This window comes from Gopherus flavomarginatus, chromosome 1, assembly GCF_025201925.1.
Source record: "Gopherus flavomarginatus isolate rGopFla2 chromosome 1, rGopFla2.mat.asm, whole genome shotgun sequence".
Classification (NCBI taxonomy): domain Eukaryota; kingdom Metazoa; phylum Chordata; order Testudines; family Testudinidae; genus Gopherus; species Gopherus flavomarginatus.
The window spans coordinates 251,823,616-251,840,788 of record NC_066617.1 but is presented as its reverse complement, the minus strand read 5'-3'; the positions used below and the strand labels follow the sequence as shown (position 1 = coordinate 251,840,788).

General features: G+C 41.4%; 2 protein-coding genes across 3 annotated transcripts in view; both read left to right on the top strand.

Annotated features, from left to right (window-relative positions):
- Positions 1-17,173, top strand: part of CREG2 (cellular repressor of E1A stimulated genes 2) — a 145,367-nt gene that overhangs the window by 43,637 nt on the left and 84,557 nt on the right. The window lies entirely within an intron of this gene.
- The window catches only part of RNF149 (ring finger protein 149), a 33,923-nt gene that overhangs the window by 8,428 nt on the left and 8,322 nt on the right, over positions 1-17,173 (top strand). For both annotated transcript variants that reach the window (XM_050922447.1, XM_050922455.1), the window contains exons 3-6: positions 2,617-2,685; positions 5,373-5,455; positions 7,055-7,151; positions 12,307-12,502. In XM_050922447.1, coding sequence (XP_050778404.1) covers positions 2,617-2,685; positions 5,373-5,455; positions 7,055-7,151; positions 12,307-12,502 — 445 coding nt within the window. The remainder of the gene's footprint in view (positions 1-2,616; positions 2,686-5,372; positions 5,456-7,054; positions 7,152-12,306; positions 12,503-17,173) is intronic.

The window sequence follows — 17,173 nt, the reverse complement described above, 5'->3', positions numbered from 1 at the left end:
GCCTCCTACCAGATCATGTTTAATTTAGAATTGGGCAACAATTTTAGTGAAACTTGTTACAGAGCAGTGTTTGACTAGAGCTTACTAGGTGAGATGTATTATTTCTCTTCCTTCCTCCCAATTATAACTGTAACTTGGGGAATTGCTTCCTCCTCCTTTTCCAATCTTCAGCTAGAGAGCTCTGTTGAGTAAAGTTTAATGGAGAGAGTCACTGGTCCAGCCACTAATGCTCTTAAATTAATCCAGTAGTATTCTATAAACCTAAAATGTTGTGTTGGAAAGCTTTACAAAAGCTGACCCTGAAGCCGGCATTGTAGTTCAGCCTAAATCCTCTGGTGGGCCACAACCTGGTAATTGATTTCAGGGTGGATGCCTAGTGAGTTGCAGCAAATTACCTGGGCCACTAGGACCCAGTAAGAGTGGTTGGAGGAGGGAGAGGAGCAGTTCATTCCCTCCAGTTGCTGCTGCAGCTACTTCCTTTGCCTCTTTACAATCCCTCTGCTTTTCAAGAGCAGTTCCTCTGTGCTCTCTGCTCCAAACTAATGGAGATTTGGCCCTAGGGTGAACCACAAATGGCTGTGTAGTCAACTTTACATCTCTTTAGGACGTGCTGTTTCAAACTTCTGGACCTGATTACTGGGGGGAGAATAGGCGATCAGTAGCCCCATCGGTGTATTTTTATTTATTTTTTTATTTATTTGAGACCCACAAAATGGAAGGGAAAAAATCCACATTCTTTGGGATATGGGACAACTTCAGCTATTTTGTGAGTTGCAGATAAAAAAAAAGTTAATCATTAGTCTAGTGGACTGCATATGGGGATGAGAATCAGAAGCTACCCAGTTCAAAATCTGCTTTTGCTACTGACTTACATGCCCTGGATGGGAGGCAATCAGTAACCTGCTTTCCCTGTCAGTAAAATGAATACAGTACCTCAGAGGTATTATAAGAAGCAGAGGTTTTTGTACAATGCATTGAAAATGAAGTCTTGTGAAAGGATTAGGTGTACCGATAAAAATGTTTCCTGGAACTTCATATTTCCAATCCAAAACAAATCGGCAGGGGGAATACTTTCATATCAGTATGTGCAAATTGGTAATAGTTGACAAATCATCTAGTTTTATGAAACAGATTAATATAACAATAGTTGGATAGATTACAGAAAAATAATTTAACATATATGTAATAGGGTGCCCCAAGATGATGATGATATGGGAAATGTCATTTCCCATATATGTAAATATGCCTAAGAATGTGATCCTACAAACTTTACTTACGGAGTAGTCTTCAGTCGTACAAGTTGGCTTATTGTTTCAAGTAGGATTACTTGTTTTAGAGTTACAGGATCAGGCTCTAAAACTGAGAAGAGACTATTACGACTGTCTTTTGGAATCGCTAATTTGATTGGTAGAGTTTGGGGTCGGGGGGAACTCTTGCGGTTGGAAGCACAGTTATCATTCAGTGGCAAAATCTGATAAAATTGATTAGAAAAAGTGTATAAAGTTATATTGACAGGTATATCTTTGTTCAAAATTAGTATTGTGCAATAAGTAGATATTAAGTTCAGTGTTTTTATGGGGAGAACACCGGAAGTGGTATTGGTATCTTATGCCCTGATGCTGCATTTGGGTTCATGTGGCACTCCATTGGGTTTCTGAATAGGCATGAAGCTACACCTGCATGAATCCAAATGCAGGATTGAGATCACCCATAAGAATTTTTTACTTTAATGAACATTTAACTGTACAGTGTCCTCTTAAATTGAAGTCCTTTCCTCAGGCCATTCATGTTACAGTAAAGGGCATACGTTTGCATTTGCAGTGGAAAAGAAAATTGAGCAGACTGAGCAGAAAAACACTTTTTTTTCCAGATGGATTATAGATTATGGAAAAATATCTTTATTTTAATCCTCATTCTATGTCAAGAGGGGCTATTTAAGGTGTTACTACTCCTACCTCCTCTTGTCCTCCTGTTTTACATGTAGTTATAACTTTGCGGGGAATATGTAGCAGGTTACATTGATTTGGAGAATTGTGCAATTGATATGGTTTCGTAAACATCTCAGGTTCAATGAAATACCTTCTCTGATCATTGTCTGTGTCAGACCTCTTGGCAAGATAACAGGGAAGATTATCAGTATGCTGCAGATACCCAGCTGTGTGTCTCCACAATCCTTTTGACTATCCAATATGCACCACCAATATATATGCTCATTGGATTAACTGTGGTCCTGTTATGTCTCTCCTTCTTCCCCTCTACACTGGTTGCCTAGAAAGTGGGGAATTGATTTTGTCCTTGTCTCCACATGTATCTCCACTCTGACAATATGCAATTCTTATGCATCTCACCAGTGTTTATATCAATAGATGATCGTGTATTTGCTGTAGTGACCCATACAATGTGGAACTCACTCCTCCTTAATGTGCATTGGTGGGTGGAAGGCTTTATAAACTTACTATAGTGACAAAAGATAGGAATTTCCTGAATGTATTCAAAGGCTTTGTAAACTATACTGAATACTCTAGTATTTAAGGCTTTTTCATAATTCAGTACTCTTTCACTTAACTAAACTGAACTTGTGTAACATTATTTTAAACATTCTCTCACCACTTTAAGGGCCACAGAAAAGAAACCAAGAAAGTGATCAGCCAGCTTCAGTTGCATACTGTGAAGCATGGAGACAAGGTAAGAGCTGAGAAAGAAGACAAAGAAGATTAATTAGCTAGTGGTAACAGCTAAACAACATACAGGTCTGTCGCAATTTACGCGCATTTAACATGTGCGATTTCAGCTTTATGCTGTAGGGCCGGAGTCTGGGGGGGGCGTGGCCTCAAGATTTAAAGGTCCTGGAGCAGCAGCTCTGGCTGGGAGTCCCAGGGCCTTTAAATCACCCAAGGGGCTCCCAGCTGCAGAAGTAGCTGGTAGCCCCTAGAGTGAACTAAAGGGCCCAAGGCTCCAGCCATCATAGAGGTCCAGGCCCTTTAAATGCCAGCCCCAGCCCAGCTGCCAGAGCTGCAGGCGGGATTTAAAGGACTCCTCCGGGCTCCCCACCGAGGCGGGAAGCCCAGTGGAGCCCTTTAAATCCCGCCTGCAGCTCTGGTGGCTAGGCCGGGTGCAGGGAGCCCGGAAGAGCCCTTTAAATGCTGCCCCGGCCTGGCCACCGGAGCTGTGGGCGGGATTTAAAGGGCTTGGGGATGTAATTTTGAGTATACGTGGTTTTCACTTTATGCGCTAACTGCAGAATGGAACCCCCGCGTAAGATAAGACTTTTCTCTGTGCACAAACCTCTTAGGACACCAAAAATCCAATCCTGTTTTTAAAAAAAAAAGGTAAATTTTTTATTTAAAAAAAAATACATCTGGAACTTCAGCTTTTGCAAGATTTTAAAAGAGCAATTCTAAAAATCAGGCACCCAAACTAGCTGCTTTGGGGGTTCAGCTTAAAGGTTTCAAGCAAACAAAAGCATCTGGCATTAGCAGACAGGAGTTGACTAGCATAAGAAGTAAACAGAAATAAACCTAATCGTGTCTTTCTAAACGTTCCTGATCTACTTGCATATTTGGGGTTCCAAATAAATAGTTCTAGGTATGATCTATGATAGGCTTAAAACTTCTCATAGCATAACTGCTCCCTGTTCCCCTCTCTCCCAGAGAACCACAACAGAGAAAGGGGAAGTTTTTTTCCCCATTTTAAAAAAGAGCTAGCCTTCCCATTGGCTGTTTTGGTCAAGTGCTCACTCCCTTTCTTTTACCTGGGGGACTTTAACCCTTTACAGGTAAAGCAAGCAGAGAACAGCCACCAAGAGGGACTCCACAGCCAACTGGCTGGGCGTCCACAAAAGGGGAGCTTACTCTCCACCCCACTTCGTCCATTGCAATTGTAACAAATAATGTAGGGCTTTTTGTGTTTACAGCAACATTCAGAGTTGAAGCACTTTGAAAACACATGCATGTTTACAGTTGTGTGGATCTTTTATGAGCAGTTTGGGGGATTACTGTCAAATGGACACTTACGTATGTGCTACATATGCCATGGTTGGCATCTGCCCCTGTGTTCAGTGAAAAATATCTGCAGTAGTAAATGTATTTTATGAATTTAACTTTAAATGTACAGACTGGCAACTAATATATATATGTTACAAATAACTTTTTATTTAAAATGACTGTTACATACAGTGTATAAAATAGAAATTATGGGCCTGATTCTCCAATCTTACTCACATTACTAACTCATGTAAGCATTTGCAGTAATGGACACCCATACTTTTTAGTAACCTGATATGAAAGACTTGCGTTGTGTTTTTATGCTTGGATCCTATTTGGATATCCTTCATATATTTGCTTTTGTATACAACTCAGTTAAAATTACTTTGTATACCATGTAATCAATTATCTTCATACTTAAGTTTTCCTTCACATTTATATTGCAACTGTAACTACAGAAGGGGCAAGACATGTCAGAATACATGGAGGAGTCTCCCAAAAAGCATTAATTGCATGAGTAGTTGCACACTGTACTCTGACTACAGTGTAGTCATTCTCAACCTGCAGCCCAGTCAGCACACAGCTGTGGCCATGTGACATCTTCAGGCCCATAGAAATAGTATATATATATTATATGGATGCAGCCCATGTAACACACAGCTGCATATGTGGCTCACAATGGTAAATAGGTTGAGAACCACTGATCTATAGTCTCAAGGGCTAATGAGCATTCAATATACTCTTTTCTTACAATTGAATGAGTGAGAGGTTAGAGAGAGAGGTTTTAAGAATCTCTTGTTAAGCTGCTTAATTTGGAGTATGAGGGAGGATTCTTTCCTCTCCAGTCCTTCTTAGATTTCCTGTGCAAGCCTGTTTACCAGGGCACTGTGGGAGGAGAAGGCTGAAGAAGCAGGATAAGGCACCATTCAACCCTATAAGAGTATGTAGTATGCTCATTAGCTCTTGAGACTGTAGATTGGGAGTTAAATGAGTTTCTGTTGCCATATCTTTCATACTTACTTACCATGTGAAATCTCATATATCTGGAGAGGGTAGCTTTATTTATTATTTTCAGTTTACTAAAATGCTTGATTGTATCCCATTAAAAACACCAGTGTTTAGAGAAGTGCTTGGATTGATATGTGATATATCTAGGTTTAGTCACAATCAGTGATTTTGATTATATCAAACTACCTTTTGGTAGAGTATTTCTCCACCTTTTGGTAGAGTATTTCTAAGTGAATTAAAGAAGAGAAAATTGCTTCTTATTTATGACATTTTAAAGCATTCTGGTCAAATGATTATACTGCATGACTCGTAATGCTTGTTATATTCACAAACTTTTTAATGTCATGGTCTACCTGTACATTTAAATGTGTTGTGTTTTAGGGTTTAGATGTTGATGCAGAAAATTGTGCTGTGTGCATTGAAAACTATAAACCGAAAGATATTGTCCGAATTCTGCCATGCAAGTAAGTTTGATTGCCTTTTTTAAAATCTATTTTTACCATACTTTTCATAAGAAATATTTAATGAGGTTCCTAGAAATGTAAGCCATTTCTGGAGCATTGGGGTCGTAAAGCTATACAATACACTTGAAGTTGTGCTGTCTGTTTGTCCCGTAACATATGCAAGGGCATGAAGAGATGGTATTTCATAGATGTGGTGAGGAGTTCAGCCTCTCAAATGTTATAAACTTGTTAATTAAAATATTACCATATGTATAAATTATATAGCATATATACTTGATCATAAGCAGGTTGGTTTATAAGCTGACTCCCCCCAAGATGGATAAGTAAAAATGGAAAAATTTTATAACCTGTTCAAAAGCCGACCCTACAATTCAGGGATCAGCAAACTTCAGCTTCCCGGGCCATCAGGATAAGCTGCTGGTGGGCCAAGATGGTTTGTTTACCTTGAGCGTCAGCAGGCAGGGAGGTAAACCTAAGTAAACAAAGTGTCCCGGTGCGCCAGCTGCTTTCCTTGATGGGCTGGGACAGCAACTGGTGGGGATGCTTTTTTTTTTTGGCGGGGGTGAGGGGGAAGCTGGGAGTCAGGGGAATAACCTGTGACTGCCCCCCACATGACGCTGTCCCTTCCCACCTTATCTGGAGAAGGCCAGGGAAGGATGTCTTTGACCTGGCTGGAGCTGCTCCGGTGGGCCAGACTGGGCGGCGCAGCCGCAGCCTGCTCTGGAGCTGCAGCTGCTTTGGAGGCTGGGGGCAGAGTAGTGTGGCCAGAATTGGAGAGACTCTGGCCCCGCCTCTTGCCTTCTGGCTGTGCTGTCTCTCCTTGCTGCCTCTGTTGAGGGGAGGGGCTGTGTCCCATCTCTCCCTCTCTATACCTGTTCATAAGCCAACCCTCTTCTCTGGTGCTTCCCTTTTTTACTAAAAATTCAGCTTATGAACGAGTACAGTATGTGACTATTACTAGTTTTGTGGGAACATTTATTTTTGTAGTGAGAAACCTTTCTCTTCAGTTAAAGAAAATTAGATGTATAATTAGAAATATGGCAGACATAATCTTGAAAAATTCTTGGTACAAAAGAGAATTTGTGAACTAACGTTTCCACTTCTATTTGGGTGTTAGTGTGTTTGAAATATAAAACATTAATTCCTTATTTGTATTAATATTTTGATCAGTCCTGAAATGGTCATGTCTTTAAAAATGTCTGTAATCAAATGTCTTGGTTATGTGACAGTGAAGAACAATTAACCCTTGATTGGTAAAGTATTGTACTTCAATAAGAACAGTTAAAGATGAGATCTAAACTTTGTGCATAGTTGTTTTGAGTAGTTATATATTCTGTATTGTCAGATTTAAAGGTTACTATAAAGTACTAGAGATTACTTTCTCCTTTTTAATCACTTAGGAGTGTGGACTGATTCTGTCAGTATGCTTGTCCATTGCCTTCCACCTTTGGCAGATAGGTTAATATATTGAATAACTACTAAGATTAAAAAGGTATCTAATAACCTCAAGATGGACATACTAGAAAATGAATAGGCTGGCTGAAAGAATAAATCATAGTTTTTTAAAAAAATAAAACGAAGTATACTGTTTTTCTTCAGGCATATCTTTCATAGGACCTGCATTGACCCCTGGCTGTTGGACCACAGAACTTGTCCAATGTGTAAACTAGATGTCATCAAAGCTCTGGGATATTGGGTGAGTTACATATTTATCTATCTAGTTAAAACTACACTGCAGACATTCAAAACAGGAAGCAAGACTGCACATCAACCTGTTAAAAATTCAGAGCAGTTGTTTCTCCAGATTATTGCTGTGTGTATATGTAGATACCACAGTGATGGCTGTGGTACAAGAACCCAAACAAGAGAAATCTGTAATGATTTATAATACTCATCCTTAATATTACACTTAACAAAATGCTAACTAACTATCTTGTAATACCTTTCTATGGTAGGAAAAAAATTCATTCTCTGAGTGTTTGTATATGTCATTTACACTGTAGGGGGGTGTAGGCACCAGTGCCAGAGTGTTTTCCCTAGAGGTACCCACAAGGATAACCTTACCTACACCTGAGTGCTGCGAGGTTATAAAGCCACCCCTACCCTTCAGTTCCTTACTGTCAGTGATCTCAGTGTTTTGTGTGCTCTGTGAACAAAAAACTTCAGTGCTCTGTTGTCATCTAATGGTATTCCTTTTTTAAATCACGTGATGCTTCATTTTTCATTTTTTATTTATTTTATTTCAAATTTAGTTCTTAGCTGCATTGCAATGTTATGCTGTCAAAGCGGTAGTGCCTCCTGAAAAGTTGACGGGACACATGATCAGAGCATAGTTGATCTCCGCAGCCTTTGTAGCACATGCTGATTACGAACATTTATAGGGTGGCAACGTGGCCTTCTCTTCATACATTCCTCAAGCATTGTGCACTATCTGCTACTTCAAAGGAGGATGTAAATGTGGGAAAAGTGGTCATGCCATTCCCCCTTCTGATAAGACTGAGCCCCACTGTGTGGGATAACAGCTTCGGAGTTACCTACAGTGTAATGGACATATCCAAGTGCTTGAAGAAAAATAGTTACTTTTTAACTGTATTTTGAGATGTGTTGCATTTGTCCATTACATGACTCACTACTGCCTTCCCCAATACATCGGAGTCTGCCATCAGCTTCCATTGTGAAGGAACTGAAGGCGGCAGGGTGGCTTCACTCTTTGTAGCCTCACTTTTGATCATATGGAGTTTTGGTGTGGGTGGTGCCACCCTATAGGTACTTCTAGGGAAAACTCAGACATGGGTGCATGGGATGCCACGCACCAGCAGTGTAACGGACTTATGCAACACATCTTGAACAACAGTTACCGAAAGGTAAGCAACTGTTTTTATCCCCATTTTACAGAGGGGGAGGAAACTGAGGAAGAGAAGTGACTTGCCTACAGCTGCACAGTTTTAGAAACCAATTTCATGCTTCAGCTTATAGGGGCCTCAAGTGCCCTTTTGCTTTTTGAGTCCTTGAAACTTTTCAGATAGTCAGAAAAATTAGTTGACTGGGTCTGTATGCTCCCAGATATGCTGAGTAAGCATTTGGTCTCTCTGACTGAATCAGTGTTCACTAAAACCTTCCTGAAAAATTTTAGCAATACTAGTAGGAATGATGTGCTTTCATTTTTCTGACAGTACCAGCAGAGAGGGATGAAGATATGTGGTAGGTTGCTCAATCATTGTTGAGAAGTAGTCTTGAGAAAACTGCCTTCAGTCCCACTAATAGGATGTGGATATCTATGTACCACTCCTCTAGAGATCTCAATAAATAGGGGCACTTACCATAAGAATAAAGTGGTGTGTTTAGTGGGATCTTTTCATAAAGTGCCTGTATTTTTTTAACTTATAAACAAAAGAATACTGTTTGGAATGGTTGGAGACACTACAATATACTTCATCTGATGCACTACTTATGTCTTGTCAACGTTGTAAGAAAAGCGGTAGAACCCTAAATCTGCTCATCTACATGATTTCATTATGCAAAATGAAGCAATGGTTGTACCATGTGGCCTAAAGTTTCAGTCGTTGGGGAGACTGGTCTGGAAGCTACATTAAGACTCTAATAACCTAGTTTAAGTCTAGTTTTCATATTATCCGTATAGTTGAAGCCCACAACTTTACTTAATGATGGAAATTAGCAGAAAATGTATTTTATCTGAAAGATGGGTTTTTGTGATTATTAGAGTATCTGAGTTCAGACTTTTGGGATGGACGTTGATACTCTACCCATCACCAGCCCAACATATAATTTCTCTCCTGTTGATCAGACACGTCTCTTCATTGCTTGACAAAGGTGAATGTAGGAAACATGTCAGTTGCAAACCTCCATTTATTAAGGTATTCACAATGGATAATTAGTTACACATCACAAGTTCAAACCCCATTCTAGTTGATAATATGGAAAGTTACAATCAGGCAACCATTTAGAGTTAGTGTGGTGATCAGCCCATTTTACGTAGATGAGCATTCTCATTACAGAAGTCATTTCAACATGTATCTTCTGCAGAGATTGAATTAATAACTAGAGAACTGGACTATTCATAAATCTAAAAACTTGATACATCTCTACCTCGATATAACGCTGTCCTCAGGAGCCAAAAAATCTTAGTGTGTTATAGGTGAAACCACGTTATATCAAACTTGCTTTGATCTGCCAAAGTGCACAGCCCCGCCCCCCTGGAGCTCTGCTTTACTATGTTATATCCGAATTTGTATTATATCGAGTCGTGTTATATCTGGGTAGAGGCGTACTTCCATTGCCTGTTACTGTGTGCTTGTTTTGTAAATGGAGGACTTCGGTCCCCAAGGTGACTGTTCCAGCCTTAAATTCACTTGATAAAAAGGAACCCCAATTGACAAGTTAACTACTTTCTGATGTAGTAGAGTCTTGCTAACTTACACTATTGACTGAGTCACCCACTGTGAATTATTGATTTATGAAACTAGCAAGTGCACAAATATTTGGGGGGTACCCAAACAACTCAGTGTATTTTGTTCACTTACGTTGAGAAGTGTAGCTTAGTTTTTAATTTGATACTTGAAAATATACTGATTATCTTTAATAGTGTGTTGCTAAGACTTTAAATTGATGGACATCCTAGAAATGCCTTATGTCTTAAGGATGTGTGACCTCACTATAAAGCACTATACTAAGGTTTGCTGAGGAGTAGGGAAACTACTATTGTTTATACACTACAAAATAGAACAGCTAAACTGCTGCTTTTTGAATATCAGTTTACTTTTAAAATAACTCTGTAGATATACTCCTCCCATTCATTATAGGTGTTTGTAGTGATGCATATAGTTAAAGTTGCTGAGTACTTTCCGTTAAGGTCTCCATTTTCAGTTGCTTATCACTTTGCCAGACATAGCTGTTTGGGCTGAAATTTTCCATGCCAGATTACTACCTCAGCCAAACCTTTTTATCCCTCCACTCCCCCCCCCCCCCAAAAAAAAAAAAACCAACATGCTATTTCTGCTCATTTCATTCAGCTTCATGCTTTGGGAGCAAGGATTTGAAATTTGGCCTGGGGAGTTGGGGTTAAGGATGCACCTTGTGCTGTCCCTCTGAAAATCCACCTAAATTTGCCCAAGTTATAAGTGCTTGAATAATTGCAGTTGCCCATGGTCAGTGGTTTGTTAGCGGCCAGTGGTGGTATTCTCCAGAGATATCCTATATAATGACCATGTTGCGTCTGTCTCGGCTCCTAGTATAAACCATATTGAGATGACAGTCCCCACAGAGGGATTTAGCATGCTCCATTCCAGGGCTACTGAGGCTGGACAGGAATTTACCTTCAGTTGCGCCCCTCAGTTACTGTGGGCCACTCAGGAGCAAGACACCAAAACTGAGTGCAGAGACACACCCTCCTATGCGCTCAGTGCTTCCGCTGGTGCCCAGGCAGCATGGAGGAGGAGGAAGCAGACTGATTTGATTAGAAAGGGGAAACAGGACCACTGAGAGCGGGTTTGGGCCCTGGTGACCATTTTTTTTTTTTTGGGCCCCCCAGCAAAGGTGGACCGGCTAAACAGGTTCGGGGAAGCCTCCTCCAGACTGCCGGGCCCTGGTAATTTGTATCAACTCCCCCCTCCCCTTCTCGTTGGCCCTGGAAACAGTAGATTGGTATTGATGGAAGCTGAGGAGGGTGGATAGGAGAAGAGAAAGATAGGGACAGGCTAGAGGGAACAGGCAGAGAAAGGTCAATGACCACTATAGTACACTCCCTCCTAGAACCTGAAATTGAACCGAGGATTCCCAGGTCTCAGTATTCCTTTGTGTTTAACAAGTAGCTGTGAATGCCACTGGCAAATGTCTCTTCCCCTCTAATGGCTGCAACACACAGAGGATAATGGCCTAACACTGTTACCAGTTTTGTTTGCTCAAGTAGTAGAAGTCTCTTTTGTGAATATAAAGTTCCCAGTCCTGCTGATGAGACAGTATAATTCCATATGATATCATTTGTTTTAGTGCACTTTTCTTTTTTTAAATCTTTGGAAATTACTTCCTACAAAACTACTTTAAGAGAATGTTAAGGTTGCAAAGTCAAGCGCTCAGAAGTTAGGAAATGCCAGAATTAAGGGGACTCATGAAACCTTATTCACCTCCCCCTTGTGTGTGTATTATGTACAATACAGTCTTTAATTATGTGATAGTACTATCTTTTCTCCACAGGATGGAGAGTGCTCAAGGGTTGGGTAGTAAAGAAGGCTGTCTGTAGGTCCCCTACCTCATTTGTTGCAGAGGTTGGAAGATGTGAAGTGAATAAAGCAAGGAGCTACAGGAAAACAGAAGATGACTTTGTAGCTAAGACAGTTGAATGCCATCCTAGAGAACTGGATTTTATCCCTGCCTCTGCAACAGAGTTCTTGTGTGATGGTAGCCAATCACATAAACCAAACTCTTGACAGGATAATGGCTTCCCTTAGGGGCATGCTGCAATGTCTTTGCAGCACTCCTATTTCTTGGTCCAGGAACTAATGGCCAAGATGCTTTTGGGCATGGTAATGCAGCACTGCTGGATCCATGTGGTCTAGGCAAGCCTGTTATTCTAAATTGCTGTGACAAAAATCAAAAACAAGATCACAACTATGATGAGAGGAACCTGTGTAAGACTCAAGAATGACTTGCAGAAGGCAGACTGAAAAATCTTTTATAAAATCAACTCTTGTATTAGGAAGGGCAAATAACTTTCCTTCAATGAATTCAATGTGTAAAGGTTAATCAAAGAAACTTTTACTTTTGCAGAGTCATTAGAAACTTGTTTTTATGATGTCTAAATAATTGCTTACTGAATATTTTGTCTACTTCTGAAGGGTGACCCTGAAGATGCACTTGAAGTTGCAATACCTGAATCGATAAGTGGCAGTGTATCAGTAGGAAGTTTGAGTATTGCTTTACAAGAAGATGATAGAAATGAAGTAAGCGATTTGTCAGCCTCCTCAACTAATGAATCTGTGTTACAGTGTAACAGTTTAAAAGAGGATGCAGGTGAAACCACAGCATTACTTGGTAAGTACAATGTAATGTGTTTCAAATCAATGTGTAATCTATATAATAAAATACCAGGATTGTCACTCTAAAACCTAGAATGCCTGAATCAGTGTGAAGCAATGGAAACAATTACAAGCATGGTTGAATTTTTTCAGCATCAGCGGGATTTGTGGTTTAATATCCAATATTTAAGTTCTCAGCCATTTTTCCTTTATAGATTTCACCCATTGACAGCATGGACTTTCAGTTAGTCAGACATGTGTCTGTGCCGTGCCAAGAGTCCTAGACCATTGTGATATCATTATCCCTCAACCAATCACCACTCTCTTATTCTACAGCTAATTTGTATGCCACAATTTATTGGTTGTCTGAGGGAGGCAGCATAGATAGTGGATTACTTGGCCCAATGGCCACAGTTTAACCCATACACAGATCATCACAACTTTCGCAGAACAACACCCCTATTCACCCACCTTCACTCATATTTACCATAAAACCAGGTCTTTGCTAATCATTTGGATAATCCTGTAATTTTATTAATTGGAACTTTAGAATGAAAACTCTTCATTCTTGAGTTTACTTCAGAACTCTCAATACTGTGGTGTCAGGTGATGGCCCTAGTGAGTAGTACCATTTTCTTCCACCTGGATGATTGGGAATCAAATTATTTCAGACTGAAATCATGCCAGCCTTGGAAAATTGAACTTAATCAAATAATGATCGACATCCCCCTTGCTCAGCTGCTGGCGGAGGCGTGGGCAGGCAGCTCTGCATGCTGCCTCGGCCCAGAGCGCTGGCTTCGCAACTCCTGTTGGCCAGGAGCTGGCCATGCCTCTGCCTAGCAGCTGGGCGAGGGGGATGTTACCACTTCCTGGGAGCACCCCCGGGTAAGCGTCGCCCAGAGCCCACCTCATGCCCCGACCCTCTGCCCCTTCCCACACCCAAATTCTGCTGCTGCTTGGGGGAAGAGGCATGAAGCCAGGTAGGGAGCCTGCCAGCCCCGCCAACCCCCCCACCAGCAGTGGTCCCGGGCTGCCCACCACTGCCCACATGCCCCTTCCCTCCCCTAAGAGCCATGTGTTTTATTCAGTGGTATTTTTAGTATAAGTCATGGACAGGTCACAGGCAGTAAACAAAAATTCATGGCCTGTGACAAGTCATGGACGAGTCACAGGCCATGAATTTTTGTTTACTGCCTGTGACCTGTCCATGACTTATACTAAAAATACCTCTGACTAAAATGTAGCCATAGTTATGGTTTCTAGAGTAGAGCACATTATTTGGCAGGGATCTTGCTCTGCACTTCATGCTGTTGAATTACAAAACCTGTGGATTAAGATAATTAATTAATCAGGGAAGATTTCATCTAGCTTTTCTCATGTTACATGAGACCAGGGTGGATGATTCAGCTAAGACTTCTTTAGGTCGTGTTTCCAAATGAGTGTCCATTATGATGTAAGGGAAGGTCTTAGAAGTGGTCTGCTGAGTCTGCTGCCTCTGACTTCAGATGTAGGTGTTCCATCCCAGACTGTATTCGTGTCCATCAGGGCATTCTTGGTGGAAGGCCTGCATGTATACCATTTTGTTGCCAGTACTTGCCCAACATATTCCAAGTTTTGATCTTCAGGGAATAGTGTGAAGTTCATCTCTGGGGGGAGGGATAGCTCAGTGGTTTGAGCATTGGCCTGCTCAACTCAAGGTTGTGAGTTCAGTCCTTGAAGGGCCATTTAGGGAACTGGGTAAAAATCTGCCTGGGGATTGGTCCTAGGGGGGTGGTCTAGATGACCTCCCTGAGGTCCCTTCCAACCCTAATATTCTATGATTCTATTTTTCTTATGCTTTTGGCTGATGTTGATAGTATAGTCAAACAGTGCCAGAGTGGTTATTTCTTGGCTAGACATTTGTCACTGCCTTAATGTGTCTGTATATGTTCATTGGTGCACTTTTAAGTCGGTAAAATTTAATACAGTAAATAATGGCTCAAAAGATGTGATTCCGAAGAGTTGGTTAGAGATTTGTTGCTCTTTTGTAACAGTTGCAATTTTAAATTAAGACTTCTTAACATCCTCCTTGCTCTTACTACTCCTTGGGTTCATTCATGTGCTCACTGACCTGGTGTCAATGGAAACAGTATTCTTGTTCACCACTGAAAGGGCCTTTCTTCTCTGGAAAAAGGTAACTGCAGTAAAGGCACTGGCAACAGTAATGTTCCAAATTGTCAGGATCTTTGTCAGTGCCAATTTCCAGTCCTTCAGCTAAAGCTGTCAAGGCTTCGAAGGCACTGTTGATAGAAGAGAACTGACTGCTTGCTAGAAAACAAAGTTTTGGTTTTGCTGTATCCGTTCTGAAGACAGCCATTGTTAGCAGTGCCAGATCCCATGCATCAGACTTAGCAGATCCATCAGATTCTGACATAGTCTCTATGATTCTGACTTTGAAACCCAAAATGGTTCCAGGTTTTACTTTGAATTCCAGTGTTTTGCAGTGGAACATTAAATGGAATCTCTGTCCAACTCAGAACTCCTTTAATAGGCTCCATACCAGACTCAATAGAAGGGAAGGATTTTCATCCAGAGGACCAGTTTCTAAAAATAGAGCAAGTGGCTTTGCAAATTTGAATTTGCCAATTCTAGACAGTGGTTGTCATCCTGAGTCTCGTGGGCTTACTACCACTTATGTAACACCCTTTGATAGTCTCCGAATGAGACTGATGCAGCACTGGAAGTCTCGAATCTACACATCCAATAGGGACAGTCTTCAAATGTTTGTCACTGTGCTTCAGGACATTCTAGATTAATTGAGGTGGTGGATGAAACCATCAAATGTTTTCAGAGATGTCCTGTTCAGTCTCCCTTCACAATCAGTTATAACAATGTGTGGACAGGAAGCCCATTCAGGTTGGCTTACGATCTAGGGTAGCTGAGCCTTTGAGAAAAGAGCTGGCACATTTGGCTCTCAATCATTCATTCCTCATATAAAAGGGAAGATTGTTCAGTTGACAATACAACTGTTATGTATCACAGGAATAAACAAGGGGAACCTCATTCTTTCCAGTTATGTGCTGAAGTGGTCAGATTATGGGACTGGTGCATTTTTCACAAGATCTAGCCTTTGGCCCTGCATTTAGCAGAGGAGAGCGGTGCGTTAGCAAACAGTCTCAACAAGGACAGTTCTCAGATTCACAGGTGGTCCCTGAAAGATCAGGTAATTCAAGACCCCTTTTTTTATTGAGGTTGGTCCAACATAGATCCTTTAGCAACAGGAATCAACAGTGTCCTGTTCTGTTCTAGAGCAGGGAGGCAGTGTCAGTCCATTTCAGATGCTTGCCTTCTACATTGAGGAAAGGGCCTCCTGTATCATTTCCCCTCTCTCCCCTTTCCAGTGGTTCAGAAAGTGGTGAAAAAGGTTCTTCAGGACAGAGCTAAAATGATATTGATTGATTTTGCCCTAGCTCAGCTGAGACATCAATGGAACATAAACCTGCGTCAGCTCTCAGATTGTACATGTGTCTTCAGCTCTCTTGTCCCAGCAAGAAGGCAGTATCCTTCATCCAGATCTTCAGTTTCTTTATTTGACAGCCTGGGCTTTCAGACTTTGACTAGTGTTGATATGTTCCTCATTGATACAGAGCATACTGCTTAATTTTAGAAAACTGTATTAGAAAGTGTTACCATTTAAAATTGTCTGTCTAGATTTGTTGCTTGGATGTGTGGAAAATCTGATTCTCCAGTGGCAGCTCCCATACCCTATATTCTGGAATATTTACTGTACTTAAATCTGAGTAGTTGTCGAATTCTTTAAAAGTTCACCTAATGGCTATTTCAGCTTACGTTTTGGTCAGTAGTCGATCACCAATTGTACATGATTCTGCTAAAAGATTCATGAAGGGTGTCCTTCCATCTTGATATCTTAACCTGGTTTCATCTGTGCTTATGAGATCATCCTTGAACCTCTTGAGGGAGTGTTCTTTTGTTTACCAAAATGATACAGCAGTAATGAAGTAACGCAACCAGAAGGGTCAGTACATTGTGTGCCCTGCTGGCTGTCCTGCCACTTATTTTTTTTAGAGAAGGTAGTTCTTAGATCTGATCCCCAGGTTTTTAACAAAAATAGTGTTTGAGTTTCATATGTTACACAATTGGTATACCTTTGTCTTCCCCTCTCCAGCCTAATGTAGCAGCATCTTTGGCTTGTCTTAAGCAGGTTCCTATTAGGGAAATTTGCAAGGCTGCTAACCTAAAAGTAAGTGCGCACACTCACTAAACATTGTGCTCTGGATCTAGCTTCTAGAGTGGATGCTATATTTGGCAGATGAGTTTACAATCATTAGGGCTCTATGCTTGTCACAGAGGTTGCGGAAGTGAGATTCTGTGACTTCCTTCAACCTATGTGACTTCTGCAGTGGCCAGTGTAGCTGACTCTACAGCCAGCCGCTCAGGCAGGCCTACAGCCATGCCAGCCACTGCTGGAGCAGCCCCGGCCCCGGGGCCAGCTGCTCTGGCAACCCCAGGCAGCTGGCCCTGGGGACTGCCTGAGCAGCGGTCCTGGAGACTTGACAGCTAGAGCAGCCACGGGTCGACAGCTCCTGGCAGCAGTCCCGGAGTGGCCGGAGCAGCGGCTAGCCCTGGGGCTCCCTCTCTTCCTCCCCCCACCCCCGGCGGTCATTAGTGCACACGTTCTCCTTCCATT